Raw genomic sequence first — 20,531 nt, 5'->3', positions numbered from 1 at the left:
TTCCAGTTTTTAAAAATTGATATGCTGCTGCCCTCTTGTGGGCAGCCTGTGTCATTGTGCTGCTTCCTTATATCTGTTTCTTTGCTTTATGATAGACTCAAGGATATACAATACAGCAGCTTACTCTGAAAAGATGGCTACTTGGAAACATCACTGTGGCTATTAATCTAAGAAGTTAACCAAAACTGCTACTTTGTGATATTGTATTTTCTAATCTGATAGATATGAAATTCTCTAATATTTAGTTATCTTAAAGGGGCAGAGCAAATGCACTTTGAAATTTCCCTCCTCTTTGGAAGCCGCTTACTACTGCATTGGTCATGTGGTAGAGCATAGACCTCTCTGTGTTCTTTTGTTTAGATAGCTTTGAGACATAACTCGCATGCCATTCTCTTCAGTCAGTGGTTTTTAGTGTGTGCACAGGTGTGCAGAATCTCTGTCACAATCTATTTTAGAATATTTCTGCATCTCAAAAAGGCACACTATACTTTTTGGCTCTCACTCACCACTATCCTGATCCTAAGTTACCGTTAGTTTACTTTCTGTCTCCATGGACGCCTGTGTTGGACATTTCATTTAAGTGGTATCAGGTAATATTTGCTCTCTTAGGATCAGTTTCTTCACTTAGGTTACTGTTTTCAAGTCCGTGTTGCAATGTGTTGTGTTAGTGCTTTATTTTGCGGCTGAATAATAATCCATTCTACAGTTAGTACAATAGCTTGTTTATCCGTTCATCAGTTGATAGACATTTGAGTTGTTTTCACTTTATGGATGTAATAATAATGGTTCTATGAACATTTACACAAGTTTTTATGTGAACACATGTTTTTTTCTTTATACTTAAGGGAGCGGATTTTGGTTCTAGTGGTGGCTGTTTGTAGTATTTGAGGAGCTGTTTTGCATATCATTTTTGACACTTAGGTTATGTGACTTACTGTTTGTAGACACCCTAGTAGAGGTGAAGTGATATTGCATTGTGGTTTTGATTTGCATTTCCACATCGATGAATGATGTCTAGCATCTTTTCTTGTGCTTGTTGACCATTTGTGAGAAAAGTGTATTCCAAGCCTTTGAGCATTTTTGCATCAGGTTGTTTCTTATTCTTACAGATAGCATCTGTCACTTTAGTTTTTAATTCTCTATGGCTGGTTCTTTTTGTTTATTCTTTTTGCTTCGAAGATTTATTTTATTTATTTGAAAGGCCAAGCTGCAGAGATAGAATGAGGGACAGAGGGAGAGAGCACTTCCATTTGCTGGTTCACTCCCCAAATGGTTTTAATTGCTGTATTCTGCTTTCCCAAATTCTCAGGGAGCTGGATCAGCAGCACAGCAGCTAGGATTTACTGGGTGCTATGGGACGCCAGTGTCACAAGCAGCGGCTTAGCCCTCTGCACCCCAGCTCTGGCCCCTCTCGGGTTTTACTGTGTTTTTTTGAGTTATGTGAATGTTTTTTAGAATTTCCTTTTGATTTATAGTGTTTTTGAGTATATCTTTTTGCATAACTTTTCTTAGTGACTGCTCAGACTCTACACAAAACGTTTGTGGGTTCAAGCTCTGGACTTAAAGTGAGGGAGAAAATGTGAATTATGCAGATTCAGCTTTAAAGTGGGTCATGCCTTTCACTGTCATATGATGAATAGCACAAAAAAATTGAAGAAATAATTGTCTCGTATTTGAAAACTTACCTGATTCAGCAGATGTTGACAGGAGGGTGGTTAATGTCTCTTCTGTTTCAGATCACTGTGATGTTGCACAGAGTGGAAAAGATTACCTGTTACAGTGTGATCCCTGGAGATGGAACAGGGCATGTGCATAATGTTCATGTGTTTTAGGGATTTTTCCAAAGTGATATTTTGTAATCTGATACAGAGCAGCAAGCAATAGTGTAGTAGTTCAGTCCCAAAGCTTTTTGATATATATTTCCATTTGTAGAATATTATTTAAGGACATTGCTTTAAAGTTACTCAGTGTTACACTGCCTGCTCTGACTTGGTAGAAACCTTTAAATGCCCCCTGCAGGATCAACTGAAGGATGTGCCGTACGTGTGTGTACGTGCTGTTCCTAACGTGGGTTTTTTTTGGTTTTTTTTTTTGGCATGACTTTATTTTTGTGATCTGTGTGCAGTATCTGATTCTAAATTTGTCTTGACTTTTCCCCTTCAGTTTAATGAGCGGCGTGAAGAACAACGTTGGAAGAGGGATCAACGTTGCCTTGGCAAATGGTAAGAATCATTATTTTAGCTTGTGAATGTAGCGAGGCGTATTCTTGTGCCCCAGTGCATTCCAGCCTCAAGGGAGCAGGCTACCAGCGCCACTCTTGACCCTGAAGTCCTGAGTCCCTCATTCCCTCCTCACCCCTAAAAAACAATTACTAGTGCATACTCAGAGTGTTGAGTATGTTGTTAGCAAGGGTTCTCGAAAGCGTTGCAGCTTCCTGTGCGCTGTGCGGGGACTTGTCCTGGAACTGTCAGCTAACAACCCTTCCACTGCTCACTGGATGAAACTACGCCACAAATACTGCAAATACTTCATTCCATGAAGAAACCTTGACAGGAATGAGGGCGGCACAGAAGGATGGTGGACTTTGGGGTGGGGTAGGAGGTGGAACAAAGAGGAGGGATTTATTGTAAATTTTTAGTGTTGTTCCCATTGAATCCTGGACATTTTGAGTATTCTTGAAAAATTGAATCTGAAAATCTGCACCCCTAAAGTGAGGCCCATTGCCTAGTAATCCTCACCATTCTGATAGGAAAATTACGCTGTCAGGCCATGGAGGGTGGTTAGGAGCCACTGTTACCTTTTCCAGTTCGGGTGTAGGAAGATGTTCTTTGTTCACAATGGAAAATGAACTTCTGCAGTTTTTTACCCTTGTTTTTCTTAGGAAAAAAGGTTCAGTATCTATTCACCTATTTAATTGATAGCAAAAGAATACATTTTATAGGGAAAAGAAATGTGCATTCTTACAACATTATGAGGACTTTAATACAGAAAGTATCTGATTCAAGGATGTAAATTTTTTGTTTGTGGAACTTGTATATATTTTTGAGTAATTCTTACATGAGGGAAGATGGTCACACCTAAAGAAGAAATGTGTCTAAGCTTGAATAGGAGTGCTTTGCAGTTGGTGATAAACTTCTGTTTGTCGTTCTTCGGCTTAAAAGGTTAATGAGAAAGTCTTATCCCAAACTTATTCTTTAAAAATGTATTTCAGGCCGGCGCCGCGGCTCACTAGGCTAATCCTCCGCCTAGCAGCGCCGGCACACCGGGTTCTAGTCCCGGTCGGGGCGCCAGATTCTGTCCCGGTTGCTCCTCTTCCAGGCCAGCTCTCTGCTGTGGCCCAGGAGTGCAGTGGAGGATGGCCCAGGTGCTTGGGCCCTGCACCCCATGGGAGACCAGGATAAGTACCTGGCTCCTGGCTCCTGCCACCGGATCAGCGCGGTGCGCCGGCCGCAGCGCGCTGGCCACGGCGGCCATTGGAGGGTGAACCAACGGCAAAGGAAGACCTTTCTCTCTGTCTCTCTCTCTCACTGTCCACTCTGCCTGTCAAAAAATTAAAAAAATAAAATAAGTAAATAAATAAATAAATAAAAATGTATTTCAGACACACAGAATTTCCATCTTAAGTTGTTCTCCAAATAATTCTATCTCGGGTAATGAAGTCACATGAGTCGTTGGGTTAAGATCATTTGCCCTGTATATGTCAGAAGCATAATCTGATGTGAATTCGTTTTCTTTCAGGAAAAACAGGAGAAGTATTAGACACTAAATATTTTGACATGTGGGGAGGAGGTGAGTGAATACATATAATTCTGAGTATTGTTGCTGGTACTGACTCAGTCACCTCAATATAATGCAATTCATTAACGACAGAGTAACGGTACAACTTGTGTGTTCATTTTGTTTCACTTTATTAAATGTCCTATATTTAAGCCATCAGTCAAATTGGATGTACTGATGTGTAATTGAGTACAATAAAAGCAAACTTGGTATTTTCAAAAAATGACCTGCGTCTTATTTCCTGCAGGACAACAGAGTCACAGCTAGACTTCCTTAGGGTTCGTGCCTGAGAGTCACAAAAAGAACAAGTAATCTGCAGACTGGCACGACCAGTGCAGCTGATGGAATGGATTTCTTTACAACCCATTTTTCTGTCGCAAAAATAAATCAGGACCAGTAGAATTTTTTTAAAGATTTATTCTCATTTATTTGAAAGGCAGAATGACAAAGAGTGATATCTTCCACCCTCTGGTTTGCTCTGCAAACGGCTGCAACGGCTGAGTGAACCGGTGTTCATAGGGGATGCTGGTATAGCAGGCAGCCACTTAACACGCTGCTCCACAGTGCTGGCCCAAAACCAGGAGAATTGGGCATACAGGATAAACTGTCAGGTTTTAGAAAAAGCAATAATCCTATTATTCCAGTTCTGTCTTCTGATCGTGGCCAGATAAATATTTGAGAGAAGGAATAGTCAGATTTTCTGTCCTTCACTGGATTTAGAGTCATGCACGGATTTTTTTCCTTCCCTATTTGGAAGACCTTTAAGGGACGGGAAGGAGCCACCAGCAGACAGAGACAAGAACCTGCCCCACAGAAGGATGCCGCCCGCAGTGCGAGGGAAGGAGGGCGGCTCTGGGCCCTTTCCCCAGGGGAGAGGCTCCCCAGGGAGCCAGAGCTGTCAGTCTTTCTGAAATGTATGTGAAGAGGGTTCCACAATATGGGTTTCCACGTTCTTTTAGCTTGTGATAAGATGCTGTGTACTCTTTTGTTTCTTAAACGAAGCCAGAAAATTTCGTAGCTGTCAGAAGTTGTTTATGCTTAAAATCCTAGCGTCAATTTTAGCTTCTGCAGGCATGACTGGTGCTACTTAAAGAATTTCGTGTAGGAAAACTCTTACAGGCAGACGAGTGGCTGCGGAAAGCACTCAACCAGGCCCGGCAGCGGTTGCGGTGTCCGCTCTGCATTTAGATGGAAATCGTTTGTTCACTGTTCCGTTACACTTTTCTGAGTTGAAAATGGTACTATTAGAGAATCTGATCAATTAGAGAAAATCTGCAGCCTTTGCTGTGGAAAGAAAAATTGGATAAATTTGCAGTAACCTAGTTTTGAAATAGTATTAGATCTGAGGGCTAGAAGGAACCCTGACGTTGTAAAGAGCTCAGGATGTAAAAAAATTCATGATTCTTGAGCTGTCTATCTGGCATCGCCACTTTGTAGTCAGTTTTGAAGTGGTTTATTTTAAGTCTTTGTGGATCTAGCATTTGCCATAATTAGGTTGGGGTTTGGGGATAACCTAACCTAAATTCCTTCCACCACTTGATAACAAGTAGAAGATCCTTTAAATTTGTGTGTGAGTGAATTGATAGGTTAAAAAAAAATGACAGATTTCTTTGAGAATTGGATAAAAGCCGTGTGTCTTCCGAGAAAAATATCAAAGTTTTGCAAACTCAAGGAATCTGAGTTCCTCTCCTGCTTCCTGAAGCTCAAAGATGACAGAATCAGATTTCCCATAGTCGCAATTATATATGTGAGAGATCCCTTCCCTGCGGTTTTCACTTGATGTCATGCTTTCACATGGCTTTACTGTGTGTTTTGTTTTGTTTTGTTTTCTCTTTCCTTTCGCCTTAGGCATATCAGTGCAGAAGTCACAGCGTACATCAGGACTGGGAAATTGCAAGCTGGATGTGGAGTTATATTAAGATTTGGATTACTTGACATTAAAAATTACAAATTTATACAGAAATTATCTTTTATGTTAATTTCAGAGATTATCATGGTGGTTACTTAATAATTGTTTTCAAAAAACAAATCACTATTTTTTTTCTTCAGATGTGGAACCATTTATTGAGTTTCTGAAGGCCATACAAGATGGAACAATAGTTTTAATGGGAACATACGATGATGGAGCAACCAAGTATGTAAGCTTAAAACCTTATACAACTCTCTGGAGGTATAATTTACGATTATAAATGCAATCCATTTTCATTGAAAAAATTTGTAAGATGGAGCAGTGTACTTCTAACTACTAAAAAACACTATTAGCTTGTTTCAGTTTATTTCCTTCCTTTCTAGATAAATATTTATCATGCATGTATTGTTGTAACATTAGAATGACATTGTATATAGAAGGTTTTATACTTTTAAATTTTGTTTTCTGATACCCTTAATTTGTTTTCCCTGGCTTGGATATTATGCAGTAGCAGTTTTTTTTGTTGTTGTTTTTTTTTTCATGGTTGACAGTTCATCATATTGGCTCCCCTTTATTTAATTTTGATTTATTTATTTTATTTATTTGAAATGCAGAGAGACAGAGAGCTATCTTCCATTTACTAGTTCACTTCCCAATGCCTGCAACAATCCTGGCCTGTGCCAGGCCAAAGCCAGGAGCTCTGAACTCAGTTGTGGTCTCCCATGTTGGTGAAAGAGACCCAATGATCTGAGTAATCACTGCTGCCTTCCAGGTGCCCATTAGTAGGAAGCTGGCATTGAGAGTGAGCCAGGACTTGAACCCAGGCACTCTGATAGGGGCTGTGGGTGTCCCACCCTGCCCCTTAACTACTGTGTCAAACGCCTGCCCAGCTCACATTCATTTAAAACTTCCTCTTTTGTCAGTGTTTGCATCATATAAATTACATTAAGATAAACACCTTTTTATATTATTTTTGTTGCACCTTTGATTATGTCCTAAATAGGTCCCTATAAATGGAATTAATTGTCAAAGATGTAGTTGTGATATATATTTTATGATGTTTAATAAATGATAGATAGTTTTGTAACTTTTTTTCATAAAATTATGCTTGTAAAAATTTGGAAAATAAAAGCACAAAGAAAATGATTCGTTGCACTGGCCAGGGATAAGCATTGATAGTATTTAGTTTCCACTCCAGATGAATTAAAATACTTATTTTCTTTGTTTTAAATATTTAGAATAATAGTATCTATTGGTTACCTTTTCACTCCTGGGATGAATATTTTCCCATATTGTTAAATATTCTTTATAATCAAATTGTTCACGTCGGCCTACTCTAGTTTTGAAACGTGTCATGATTTATTTAATATGTCTGTTAGGAACTTGAGCTATTTCCTGTTTTGTGCACTTAGTGAAATGCACTGTCTTAAAAAGTTTTTAACAATCCCTGTCTATTTCTTCAAGACAATTTTTTTGTAGTGGGATTGTTGAGCTAAAGGATGTACAGGTTTTTCAAAAAATGATTTTAAAATTTGCTTTAGTTTTATATTTTTTCAAGAGTTCCATGACACTACTAGTTAGTAATTTGAAATTCCACTTCTGAAAGTTTTGAAAAGATAGCTTGCCTTTCAAAAAAATATGCCTTTCTTTGATTATTGGTGAGATTGAACGAATATTGATTTGTTAGAGCCTTTTTATATTAAGTACACTAATTTCTTATGTTAAAAATGTGTTTTTTGTATATCATTTGCTTTTAATTTTGTGACTTTTTAAAATAGGTTTATTTGTAAGGCAGAGTTAGAGAAAGAGACAGAGAGAAAGATCTTCCATCTGCTGGTTCACTCTCCAAATGGCTGCAAAGGTCAAGTGTGGGCCAGGCCAAAGCCAAGAGCCAGGAACTTCATCCAGGTCTCCCGCAGGGGTAGCAGGGGCCCAAGCACTTGGGCCATCTTCCACTGATTCCATTAGCAGAGAGCTAGATCAGAGGTGGAGCAGCCGCGACTCATAACGGATGCCAACAGGGTTCAACATGCTGCGCCACAACGTGGACCCCTTAATTTTGTTACTTTATAGACTATTTTGACTTCTAAAAGGTTAGACTAATTCCTATGTAGTTAAGTCTTGATTTTCCTTTTTTGTTTCTTCCACTTTTATACTTGAGAAGTATTTTTCCATCTTTAAGTTGGATATTTTAGTAGATTTTCTCTTCCAGTGATGTCACTGTTTTCGTGTCTTTTTAGACATTACATTGAGTTCCCTGTGACTTGGAAGGCCTGTGTGTCCTGGGCTCATATGTAGATTTGGCCTTGCTTCTGGGATTTCTGTTCTCTTCTATTCTGTTGACCTATTTATTTCTGTTCCCAAAATACACTATTTCAATTACAACTATTTTATTAAAAAAAATAATGTACTTCATACCCCTCTGGTGTGGCTAAATGCCTTTTAATATTACTCTTTCTTTCAAAAATCCTTTCAGTGATATTTTTCCAGATGCTTTTTTCAAGAATTAAAAAAAATCACTTGCAGATTGAATTGAAAAGGCTTTAAAAATCACAAGATTCACACATGAGTGTAGTATGACTTTTTTTTTTTTAAGGTTTGTTTATTTGAAAAGCAGAGAGAGGGAAAGAAAAAGATTAAGATCTTCCAACTGTGGGTTCGCTCCCCAAATGACCTCAAAAGCCCTGGCTGGGCCAGGTGAGAGCCAGGAGCCAGAAACTCCACGCGGGTCTCTCTTGTCGGTGGCAAAGGCCCAGGGACTTGAGTGCTCATGTGCTGCTTCCCCAGGCTCATTCCTGTCTCTCATGCCTTTTTATTGGCTGACTTTCATCTTCGTCATTGTATTTGGTGTATAGCTGTATTACTGCACATCTGTACCAAGAATGCCATTTTATGAATTGCTATAAGCTGAAGTAGTTTCATTGACACTGTATATTTCATCTGGTTTTACTGAAGGGGTATTAAGTCCATAAATTGATGTTTGGTTAATCAGTTAATAAAAATTAATCATCAATTAATAAAACCTGGTACACTGAATAATTCCCATGTAACTAAACAAAACAAATTGTAAGTGAGAGTTCCTTATCAACAAACCAGTCCTTTGCAGTTTGCTGTTGCTGAGAGAATTGGATAGCGTATGTCTGTCTGTCTGAGGTTTTCACATTTCTTTGAAAAGCCTTTTTTCTGAAGAGACACGCATGACCTGTCTTTACCAGATTACTTCATTACTATATCTGATGAGAAGCAGACTTTTTCTCCCTAATAATAAATTACAGCCATACCTAAGAATTAAAGTAGGAGTGATGTTTAACTCTTCAGCTACTGTGTGTGTTTGTGCCCATTAAATGCACCAAAAACAGCCTCAAAAGAGGGTTCAACCTGCAAGCGAAAGTAAATCACTAATATCTCTTCCTGCTTGGTCACCATGTGCTTCAATTTTGCGGCATTTCAGTGAATTAGGTTGTCTGCATCTTCAGTTTGGAGCACATATATTTCGGATACTTCCCTCTTCCAAACACTGGTAAATAAATTCTAAGCATGCTTTTTTCCAAACACTGGTAAATAAATTCTAAGCATGCTTTTTTAAGAAAAAGATTTTGTGAAAGGCAGACAGAGCAAGCAAGTACAAACACACAGGAGCAAGCAAATGCTGCCTCCCATTCTGTGGTCCACTCTTTAAATGCCGTTAGGCCCGGAGGTGGGACCAGGCCTGAAGCCAGGGTCTAAGAACCCAATCCAGGTCTCCCAGGTGGGTAACAGGATCCGAAGCACTTGAGCCCCCACCGTTGCTCCCTGGGGTCTGCATTAACAGGAAGATGGAGTGAAAAGCCAGAGCCTGGTATCAAACCTGGTTTGATGCAGGATGTAGGCATCTTAACTGGTGTCCTGACTACGAGGCTAAAACTTGACCCTGACTTGTCATCCCATCATTCTCTTTTTGTAAGATTGATTGGTTTGCTTATTTATTTCAAAGGCAGAAAGAGAGAGAGATCTTCCATTTGCTGCTTCATTCTCCAAATGGTTACAACAATTAAGGCTGGGCCCACTGGAAGCCAGGAGCTCCATCTGGGTCTTCCATGGTTGGTGCTGACCCAGCTACTTTGAGCCATCATCCACCGCTTCCTAGCTGCAACAGCAAAGAGCTGGCCATCCCGTCTTTTACACTGAAATGGACCAGTAGTCCTTAGGAAGTGCCTCCTCCATGTATGTAATACAGCAGTGTGAGCAGGGTATCTGGACAGGGATTTGTGTAACACTTGAAATGCTGCCTGGGTTGTGGTGTACCTATTCATGTGTGGACAGAAGCCCCTCCTGTTGCTACTGGTGTATGGATGCTCTTCCTTATGGAAGGCCACTGGATCCTACCTCGTAAGCAATTGTTTTCCTCCCACTTACCCCAAGAGAGTCTAGAGTGTAAAATGGAAGGGCCAGGGCCGGCATTGTGCTGTAGTGGGTTAAGCCTGTGATGCCATGAACCCATATGAATGCTAGTTTGAGTCCTGAATGTTCCACTTCCGATCCAGCTCCCCGCTAATGCAGCTGGGAAAGCAGCAGAAGATGGCCCAAGTGCTTGGGCCCCTGCATTCTCATAGGAGACCCAGATCAGGCTCCAGGCTCCAGGCTCCTGGCTTTGGCCTGGCCCAGCCCTGGCTGTTGCAGCTATTTGGGCAGTGAACCAGTAGATGAAAGATCAATCAATCTTTCCATCTCTCTGTAACTCTTTCAAATACATAAATACATCTTAAAAAAAAAAAAAAAAAGGAAGGCCTACTCTTTCCAAGAGGTGGGGTTTGTTTGCATGTTGACTAGGGAAAGCAAGGCCTCATTCTGCATTCCTCTCGGATCCTAGTTAGGACTGAACGCGAGGAGCCCCTCAGCAGTACCGGGAACGTGAACAGGCTGACTGGGACTGTGCCATTGCAGTGTGGTCAGTGGGACCGCAGTTCTTTACAAGTACAGCGAGCAAATAAGTTTGAAGATCTCCCTTTGTATTTCTCCCCTTTTAGGATTTTATGCATAAAGACTCTGAAAGTTCTGCCATGAAGAAATCTCTTCCATTTTTTTCTTAATGTTTCTTGATTTTAATCAGGAAACCTATTAAAAAAAGAGAGAAAAAAAAACTATAAGAAAACAAACGTTAGGGAGTGCCAGTCTCTAATGATGCCTCCTTTCTACCCCAACTCCAGCATAAATAGGGTTTTTTTTTGTTTGTTTATTAAGTGAAGAATATGATTGTTTGAATGAGCAAGCTAAGTTTGGATAATGTATTCCTCCTATAAGACAAGTTAACTTCATGTCTAAGAAAGATTTAAATGTTCATGTCTCAGAGTTAAAAGGCATCTTAAGGGGCCGGCGCTGTGGCACAGCAGGTTAAAGCCCTGGCCTGAAGCACCGACATTCCATATGGGTGCCAGTTCTGGTCCCAGCTGCTCCTCTTCCAATCCAAATCTCTGCTATGGCCTAGGATAGCAGTAGAAGATGGCCCAAGTCCTTAGGCCCCTGCACCCACGTGGGAGACTCGGAAGAAACCCCTGGCTCCTGGCTTTGGATCAGTGCAGCTCCAGCTGTTGCAGCCATCTGGGGAGTGAACCAGCGGATGGAAGACCTCTCTCTCTGTCTCTACCTCTCTCTGTAACTCTTTCAAATAAATAAAATAAATCTTAAAAAGGCATCTTAAGGCCAGCGCCGCGGCTCACTAGGCTAATCCTCCGCCTTGCGGCACCGGCACACCAGGTTCTAGTCCCGGTCGGGGCGCCGGATTCTGTCCCGGCCGTGGCGGCCATTGGAGGGTGAACCAACGGCAAAGGAAGACCTTTCTCTCTGTCTCTCTCACTGTCCACTCTGCCTGTCAAAAAAAAAAAAAAAAAAAAAAAGGCATCTTAAGTTGTTTGTTTATTTGAAAGGCAGAGTTACAGAGTGAGGGAGAAATCAATCTGTCTGCTGACTCACTCCCCAAATGGCTGCAACAGCTAGGGCTGGTCCAGGCTCAAGCCAGTGAAGCCAGAAGCCAGGAGATTCATCCAGCTCTCTCACATGAGTGGCAGGGTCCCAAGCACCTGGGCCATCATCTGCTGCTTCCCAAGGCGCATTAGCATGGAGCTGGATCAGAAGTGGAGCAGCTGGGACTCGAACTGGTGCCTGTGTGGGGTGCTCAGTGTCTCAAGTAATGGCTTAACCCTCTGTGCCACAGCACTGGCCCCAAGAAGGGATATTAAAGGTCAGCTGAAATGGCCTCTGTTCCCAGGCAAGGCTCCCTGGCAATGTTTCTGTGACCCCTGAATGCCCCACACATGTAAGATTTCAGTACCCTTTCTTTTTCTCCATTTGAAGCAAAACAAAAAAAGTATTCATGAGGAAATGTTAAGTTCTCAGGGTGGTCTCCCTCTGAGTTCTGTCTGATAGTCCTTAACTTGGGTGAATGGAATAACTAAACAATAAATATGTTCCCCAAGTCACTTGATACTTGCAGTATTTGAAGCTGATTAGCTCCTGCAGTTTTCTCTTTTCCAGACTCAATTACGCATGGCTCCTTTAACCTTTTATCATGTTAAGTTTCTAGTTTGTTTTACCCTCCTGGCTATATTTCTTGGGCATTCTCTGGTTGGTCGTTGTATCTCTTAAAATGAGTACCCTGAATTAAACACAGTGTTCCAGATGTGGTCTGGCCAGTGCAGGGCGCAGCAGAGACGCTAGCTTGCCATGTCTTAGAGATTACATTTCTTTGAATATTCATGCCGACTAGTGTTGTATTAGTTTTCCTTAAAAAAGTCACATCGCATTTTTGGCTCAAGAGTTTTTGGTCAAGTTAAAGTCTCAGCTCTTTTCTTTTGATCTCAGATTTATTTTTAAACACCGCCAAGTAAGGTCTTTATCCTTAGAACTTGATTTTCTTTTATCTAAATGAAGGATTTTTTATTCATATATTCTTGTTTAATTTTTCTGATTCGGGCCTACTTGGTCTTGATTCTGACATTTGTCCTGTAAAGTTTCTCTCCAGATTAATTTTTATGTGTAAATATAAGTCATTGCTACAAATGTTTACCAAAGTTAGAGTTCTCAGGCTGCCAGGGTTCTCCTCTAAGCGATTCAGCTGTTGATCAGCTGCACAAACTACTTCCCACATGGCTGCCAACGTTCCCCAATAGGCACAGCATCCTGCTGCTGTTTCATTATTTTTTTTTTAAGATTTATTTATTTATTTGAAAGGCAGAGGCGGAGGGGGGGTCTTCTATCTGCTGGTTCACTCCCCAGATGGCTGCAACAGCCGGAGCTGTGCTGATCCGAAGCCAGGAGCTACCTCTGGGTCTCCCACATGGGTACAGGGGCCCAAGGACTTAGACCATCTTCTACTGCTTTCCCAGGCCATAGCAGAGAGCTGGATTGGAAGTGTAGCAGCCGGGACTTGAACTGACACCCATATGGGATGCTGGCACTGTAGGCAGCAACTTTACTGCTATGCCACTGCACCAGGCCCTCATTATTTCTTCTTAGAGGCTGTTTTCTGGGACTGTCCGATGTTCACTTGAAATCGATGGACTATGCTAATCCCAATACTGTGATATACTGCTTGAAAAGCTGAGATGAAGGTAACTTGACCTACTTATCCTTTCTCCTTCCCACTAACACCCTGATCCTGCTCCCCACTAATGTGCCAGGGAAAGCAGTGGGAGATGGTTCAAGTACTTGGGCCCCCTGCCACTCATGTGGGAGACCTGGATGGAGTTCCACGTTCCTGGCTTCAGCCTGGCCCAGCCCCAGCCATTGTGGCCACCTGGGAGGTGAACCAATGGATGGAAGCTCTCTCTCTGTTGCTCCCTCTCTGTAGCTCTGCCTTTCAAATAAATAAATAAATCTTAAAAAAAAAAAAAACAAAAACAAAAAAAAAAAACGAACACAGGATGCTTTAATGTAGAAGAAAAAGCTTCTCTCCTCAAGCTGTGCTGCATATAAATGCATGTATATATTATCAAAAATGTATGGAAAATGGGATTGAGAGACATTTGGTTCAGAAAGATAGGGGCTTACTAATTTGATGGTAGGGAATGGGCTACCTTGAAAAATCACTGAGCACCTGTTGCTGGGGTGGGATGAGCAGAGACCCCAGATCATGATACACATTTTCCATGAGACCTTTTTAAAGTAACCTGTATGAGTTACTCTAGCTTTTAAAGAAATGGAGCATTTTGATGCCAACTACATATTTTTATATTGCTGAAAACATTGCCTGTCTTGCATGCTTTTAAATGTCTTTTTGAAATATGTAGTTGTCTTATTTAGTTAAATAGAAGATATCAAAGAATGATAAGATAATCCCCCCAAACTCTGCTTAGGCAGGTAAGAAAACTACAGATGTGTTAAGGAAGTCATCTTGTTATAAAGGTACTGTTAGGTATACAGGGATATGTGTCAGGGTCTCCAGTACCACCCTCGGTGTGTGATGATTCTGTAGGACAGTGGTGTGGAACATCCAGCCCACAGCCATATAAGGCCCACAAAATCACTGGGTCTGGTCCTGCCAAGGCAATCTCAGGAGGGACTCAAAATTCAGTACGTCTATAGTGGGCTGATTTTTAAGCTGATAATTTTGTGAGGCCTGCAACTGATGTTAATATCCAGGTGACCCTTGGCAGAAAAAAGGTCCCCACCCCTTCTCTAGGTAGACTCCTGGCTATGATTTGTTACAAAAAAGAATTCAAGGCAAAGTCAGTAAAGGGAGAAGGTGCATGGGGCAAAGTGTGGGAGGGAACCAAGCCCAGGTGTCCAGGAGTCCTCTCCCAGTCAGACAGGATGTGCTTATTAATTCTTCCCACAGTAAATTATAATAACACACGTGAAGTGTTGTCTGCTAGGGAAGCTTATTGGAGACACAGCACTCAGGGATTTTATCAGACTGTTCATGTAGGCACATTCTGGCTAATCTGTCCCAGAATTCCAGACTCCAGACAGAAAGCAGGTGTTCCACGTAAGCTGTACTGTTTGGACAGAGTTTAGGCACAGTGAATCATTCTTACCAGTTCTGGAAAGGGTGAGAGTGCTCCCCAAGGCCATGTGTACAGCTGCCACCCAAGGCCAGTCCTGGTAGGGAGCCTTTGTAGTTGAAGGACGCTTCGGCCTGCTGTGGTAGTGCGTCTCTGCACGGGACCTCGGGTTAGTCTCACAGGAAAGAAATTAATGGGATCAAAATGGAAAGCTGAACTCTGAAGCTGCTTCCAAATCTGCAACAGTATTTGGCCAGGTTTGTTCAAACAGGATGTGTAAGTACAAAAGTGGGGCAGGCATCTGGTCCTAGTGGTCAAGCCGTCGGCTGAGAGACCCATATCCCACATTGGAGTGCCTGGGTTCAAGTCCCTGCCCCACTCCTGACTCCAGGTAGGCAGCAGTTGATGGCTCAAGTACTTGGCTTTTGCCATCCTTGGGAGAGATCTGGATTGAGTCCCTGGCTCCTGACTTTACCTTTCCTGTTGTTGGCATTTGGGGAATGAACCAGCAGAAGGAGAGTTCTCTTTCTGTATCTCTGTCTCTCTGCCTCAAAAATAAAGTGAAAGTACAGAAGAAAAACTCTCCTTTGATACATTTCTTAGTGCATCTTAGTAGCAAACTGTTAGATTAGAAAGAGTTTTTACTTTTTGTGGGAGCTCAATCTTGCATTTGGATGACCACATATTTTTCTGGCAGTTTCTGTGTACAAAGCAATCCCTTATCATTTGTGATGCAGCATCTATTATTTTTGGTATGTACGAGCTACCCTAAAGGCTTGTGTGGCACCAGTGTGTAATTTTCTGGGATGTTACTGTGAGTGGCGCTGTGGGGTCCCTGCAGAAGGCAGTCGCCTACCTACCCAGTGAACCTACCACTTGCCCTCTGCATCTCAACACCTTTTATTCCTGTGAACTCATCTACTAGTGCTGATAGTACAAGTGAAGACATCTAAAGAAGTCTCCAGAAAACGGGGCACGTGGGTAAAATGTGTGAATGGAATTGGACCACCTTCCTGGTCCGTGGCTTCCTAACACCTTTTGGAAACAAGAAAATAGGGTCAGGCAGTACTCTGAAGCAGCTTCCCCTAGTACAGGGGTTATCGGGTGAGCAAACAGGTGAAAAGTGATAGCTGACTCGTGAGGGTGAGCGTGGCAGCCAAGGCTCCTGGGAACTTTGGGGAGAAAACTGGAAACCTGTGAAGTCATGGCATGTGCAGGGCTCAGGAGCTTCACAGAGACTTTGTGCTGCTTTTGCTGGAGACATTTCACTTTTTTTCTGTTCATTTAGTTATAATGTATTATTTTATACTCTTTGCTAAAATGTTTGCACGGGTGGTAAGAGTAAGGGGGAGAGAGAGAGAGGGAGGGAGAGGGAGGGAGATGAGAGTCTGAAGGACTGCATATTCCAGGGATTATGGCTTTACTTACTGATTCTGCTCCAGGTGGACAGCAGCGTTCAGCTGTGGTCAGAACAGCCCTGCTGTGCTATACATCTGGTTTATATAATCATGGAAGTTATATATATATGTATGTATAAAATTCTTTCCTGTTTTGTAGAGCTTTTTTTTGACAAATTATCTAGTTTATCTTGAAGTTAGGTAAATAGAAACCATTCTGTGTACTGTTTCCTGCATGAATATTAAAGCAGCAAGCTAGTAGTAACATGGGATGTTTAGAACACTGTGGAATGAATAGGTACTGTAGCTTCCTCAGTAGCCTTCCTGCTGTTTCCTTATATAAAACTTGATTTGCCTCAGAACTGAGCAGACCAGACCTCTCTGATTGATATGTAAGAGCTGTCTTTTGGGCAGTAGATACATAGGACTCAATGCCAAATACCTGTGGAGCTGCTTCTGGTTATTGTTTTGTTCTTTTTTAGCTCTACAGCTTCCATTTATCTACCATATTTCTTCTCCACTTATATGTAGAGGGAAGAGTGAGGATCACTCAACAAAAGCATAGTGGCCCACACAGATTGTTACAAAACATTTTATTTATTTATTTATTTATTTATTTATTTATTTGAAAGGTAGAGAGATAGCGAGAGAGATTCTGTCTATTGATTCACTCTCCAAATGTCTGCAACTGCCTAGACTAGACCAGGCTGAAGCCAGGATCCTTGTCTGTAATCCAGGTCCCCCATGTGGTGACCAGGACCCACGCACTTGAGCCATCACTGCTGCCACCCAGAGTGTGCATTATTAGGAAGCTGGGGTCAGAAATACAACCAGGACTTGAACCAGGCACTCCCACAGGGGATATCAACATTTCAAGGAGTATCTTAAGTAGTGTACCAAATACCTACCCCACAATTTTTAAAGAATGTTTATTGTCATTGGAGAGAGTTCCCTTTCATTAATTAACTCTCCAAATACCTGCAGCAGCTAGGGCTGGCCAGACTGAAGCTGGGAGTCAGGAATGCAGTCCAGGTCTCCCACATTCATGATGGTGACCCGACTATTTGAGCCATCACCTGCTGCCTCCATGCCCTGCATTGGTGGGAAACATGAGGAGCTAGAGCCAGAAATCTAACCCAGACACTCCAATATGGGATACAGACGTCTTAACTGGCGTCTCAACCAGTAGGCCAAATGCCCATCCCTTACACAAAAATTTTAATGGCATTTTTCAGTTAACACTTTGCCAAGTAATGTACTTTTGTCACTGTCTCTCGCTCTACCAGTATGCATTTAGCTGCTATATGTTTAATATTTTCATTTTTTATTAACCCCTTAGCAGGTACTACTGAAGTAGAATTTATATCCCTGTTCTCAAAGTAAGTTTTCTTTAAAAACACAGCATTAGAAGCATCCAGATTTCCATCAGCATTTACCTTTATCCTGTTCAAATGTGGTTTACAAAGTATTTACAATGATCACTTGTGTACGGGCTATACCAGACCTTGGAATAGCATAGATAGGCTTCTGACTGTGGTGTGACTTACTTGTTTGATGAATGTATTTAAAGAAGCAGGTGAAGATGAATTATTGTTGTGAAATAAAGACATCTTAACAATTTGACACTCTGGTTTATGGCGTCAGTAATCTCCCTAGGCTCTAGTCATGAGTAGCCAAGGCTATGGAAGCCTTTTGAGTTCGACGACTTCAATCTTATTCCGACAGGGTCATAGTCAAAGTGGAAGTTCTCCCCTCCCTTCAGAGAAAGGTACCTCCTTCTTTGATGACCTGTACTTTCCACTGGGATCTCACTCGCTGAGATCTTCCATTTAGGTTCCCCCCCCCCCCCAGAGTGTCTTGGCTTTCCATGCCTAAAATACTCTCATGGGCTCTTCAGCCAGATCTGAATGCATTAAGGGCTGATTCTGAGGCCAAAGTGCTATTTAGGACATCTGCCATTCTATGAGTCTGCTGTGTATCCCGCTTCCCATGTTGGATTGTTCTCTCCCTTTTTGATTCTATCAGCTAGTATTAGCAGACACTAGTCTTGTTTGTGTGATCCCTTTGACTCTTAGACCTATCAGTGTGATCAATTGTGAACTGAAATTGATCACTTTGACTAGTGAGATGGCATTGGTACATGCCACCTTGATGGGATTGTATTGGAATCCCCTGGCATGATTCTAACTCCACCATTTGGGGGCAAATCTGATTGAGCATGTCCCAAATTGTACATCTCCTCCCTCTCTTATTCCCTCTGTTATATTTAACAGGGATCACTTTTCAGTTAAAATTTAAACACCTAAGAATAATTGTGTGTTAATTACAGAGTTCAACCAATAGTACTAGAACAAAACAAAGAAAAAAGACTAAAATGGATAAAGTATTACATTGTATATCAACAGTCAGCAAAAGAGCTGATCAAGTCACTGTTTCTCATAGTGTCCATTTCACTTCAACAGGTTTCCCCTTTGGTGCTCAGTTAGTTGTCGCCGATCAGGGAGAACATATGATATTTGTCCCTTTGAGACTGGCTTAATTCACTCAGCATATGTTTTCCAGATTCCTCCATCTTGTTGCAAATGACCGGGTTTCATTGTTTTTGACTGCTGTATAGTATTCTATAGAGTACATGCCCCATAATTCCTTTATCCAGTCTGCTGTTGATGGGCATTTGGGTTGGTTTCAGGTCTTAGCTATTGTGAATTGAGTTGCAGTAAACATTAATGTGCAGACAGCTTTTTTGTTTGCCAATTTAGTTTCCTTTGGGTAAATTCCAAGGAGTGGTATGGCTGGGTTGTATGGTAGGCTTATATTCAGGTTTCTGAGGAATCTCCAGACTGACTTCCATAGTGGCTTAACCAGTTTGCATTCCCACCAACAGTGGGTTAGTGTCCCTTTTTCCCCACATCCTCGCCAGCATTTATTGTTGGTAGATTTCTGAATGTGAGCCATTCTAACCGGGGTGAGGTGAAACCTCATGGTGGTTTTGATTTGCATTTCCCTGATTGGTAGTGACCTTGAACATTTTTTCATGTGCCTGTTGGCCATTTGGATTTCCTCTTTTGAAAAATGTCTATTGAGGTCCTTGGCCCATCTCTTAAGTGGGTTGTTTGTTTTGATGTTGTGGAGTTTCTTGATTTCTTTATAGATTCTGGTTATCAACCCTTTATCTGTTGCATAGTTTGCAAATATTTTTTCCCATTCAGTCGGTTGCCTCTTCACTCTTCCTGAAGTCAACAACAGGAGTCACTGTGTGCTTACTTCTCATGTGGGATCTGTCCTTAATGTGTTGTCCAATGTGAAGTAATGCTGTAACTAGTACTGAAACAGTATTTTACACTTTATGTTTCTGTGTGGGTGCAAACTGATGAAATCTTTACTTAATATATACTAAATTGATCTTCTGTATATAAAGATAATTGAAAATGAATCTTGATGTGAATGGAACGGGAGAGGGAGCGGGAGATGGGAGGGGTACGAGAGGGAGGGAAGTTATGGGGGGGAGCCATTGTAATCCATAAACTGTACTTTGGAAATTTACATTTACTAAATTAAAAAAAAGACATCTAAGATACTTCCTAATCGAATGAGCTTAAAATTAATTGCTGGATTTTATAATTTTTTGGCCACTAAAGAATTCAAATAGTGGGAGTGTTACTCTGCAAACACCTCTGTTCACGTTGTATTCCCTCGTTTAAGCTGATACATTCTCATTTCATGTCGCAGTGCCTGTGCATTGGCATCAGCTGGATTACGTATGGTAACCTGTGTATCATTGTGTTCTTTTCTCTCCTCCTTTCAGACTCAATGATGAGGCACGGCGGCTCATTGCAGAATTGGGAAGTACATCTATTACTAATCTTGGTTTTAGAGACAACTGGGTCTTCTGTGGTGGGAAGGGCATTAAGACAAAAAGCCCTTTTGAACAGGTTAGTGTCTTGGGTTCTCATAATTCATGGACAAAAACAAATTGTTTGAAACTACAGTGCATACTCCTATTCCAGTTATTTGACTATTAGATAAAACAGTTAATAACTACAAGAATATCTTTAAAACGCTCATGGAAATGCACATTATGAAAAAACTACATGGATTTCAACATTTTTTACACCAGAATAAGTTACATTTTCCATGAACTTTCTGAAGTGTCTTCATATGCTAATATAATTCTCATAAATTCTTCATAATCAGGTACCTGAAATAATCCTGACACCTTTAAAATTTCAGAACTTAAAAATAAACTTAAAAATTCTGTATGTTAATTGCTTTTATCTCAAGCCTTTTAGGGCAGCTTTAAACCATTAAAGATTTTAGTTGAGTTTTGGCTATTATGATCGGTTAAGTTTGGGAATACTTCGGGACTCGGTAGAATGTATACTACTTTTTGACTAACACGATCCTTTAAAAACAATGTAATGTTTTGTTCCTCCAGCTGTTACTCGAAGGCCTGCCATTTATGAGTTAGGC

At 41.2% G+C, this 20,531-nt stretch overlaps 2 protein-coding genes across 4 annotated transcripts in view; one reads left to right on the top strand and one right to left on the bottom strand.

Moving 5' to 3' along the window:
• The window catches only part of CPED1 (cadherin like and PC-esterase domain containing 1), a 587,225-nt gene that overhangs the window by 168,976 nt on the left and 397,718 nt on the right, over window positions 1-20,531 (bottom strand). The gene's annotated exons all lie outside the window — the stretch shown is intronic.
• Window positions 1-20,531, top strand: part of FAM3C (FAM3 metabolism regulating signaling molecule C) — a 54,358-nt gene that overhangs the window by 31,716 nt on the left and 2,111 nt on the right. For all 3 annotated transcript variants that reach the window (XM_051848906.3, XM_051848903.3, XM_051848904.3), the window contains 4 exons: window positions 2,164-2,222; window positions 3,739-3,789; window positions 5,827-5,911; window positions 19,867-19,993. In XM_051848906.3, the coding sequence (XP_051704866.1) occupies window positions 2,164-2,222; window positions 3,739-3,789; window positions 5,827-5,911; window positions 19,867-19,993 (322 nt within the window). The remainder of the gene's footprint in view (window positions 1-2,163; window positions 2,223-3,738; window positions 3,790-5,826; window positions 5,912-19,866; window positions 19,994-20,531) is intronic.

This window comes from Oryctolagus cuniculus, chromosome 3 (assembly GCF_051225735.1).
Source record: "Oryctolagus cuniculus isolate XC-2025 breed Fujian yellow rabbit chromosome 3, ASM5122573v1, whole genome shotgun sequence".
In the NCBI taxonomy this organism is placed as follows: domain Eukaryota; kingdom Metazoa; phylum Chordata; class Mammalia; order Lagomorpha; family Leporidae; genus Oryctolagus; species Oryctolagus cuniculus.
The sequence above is the reverse complement of the archived record's forward strand: the minus strand, read 5'-3'. Positions and strand labels throughout refer to the sequence as shown.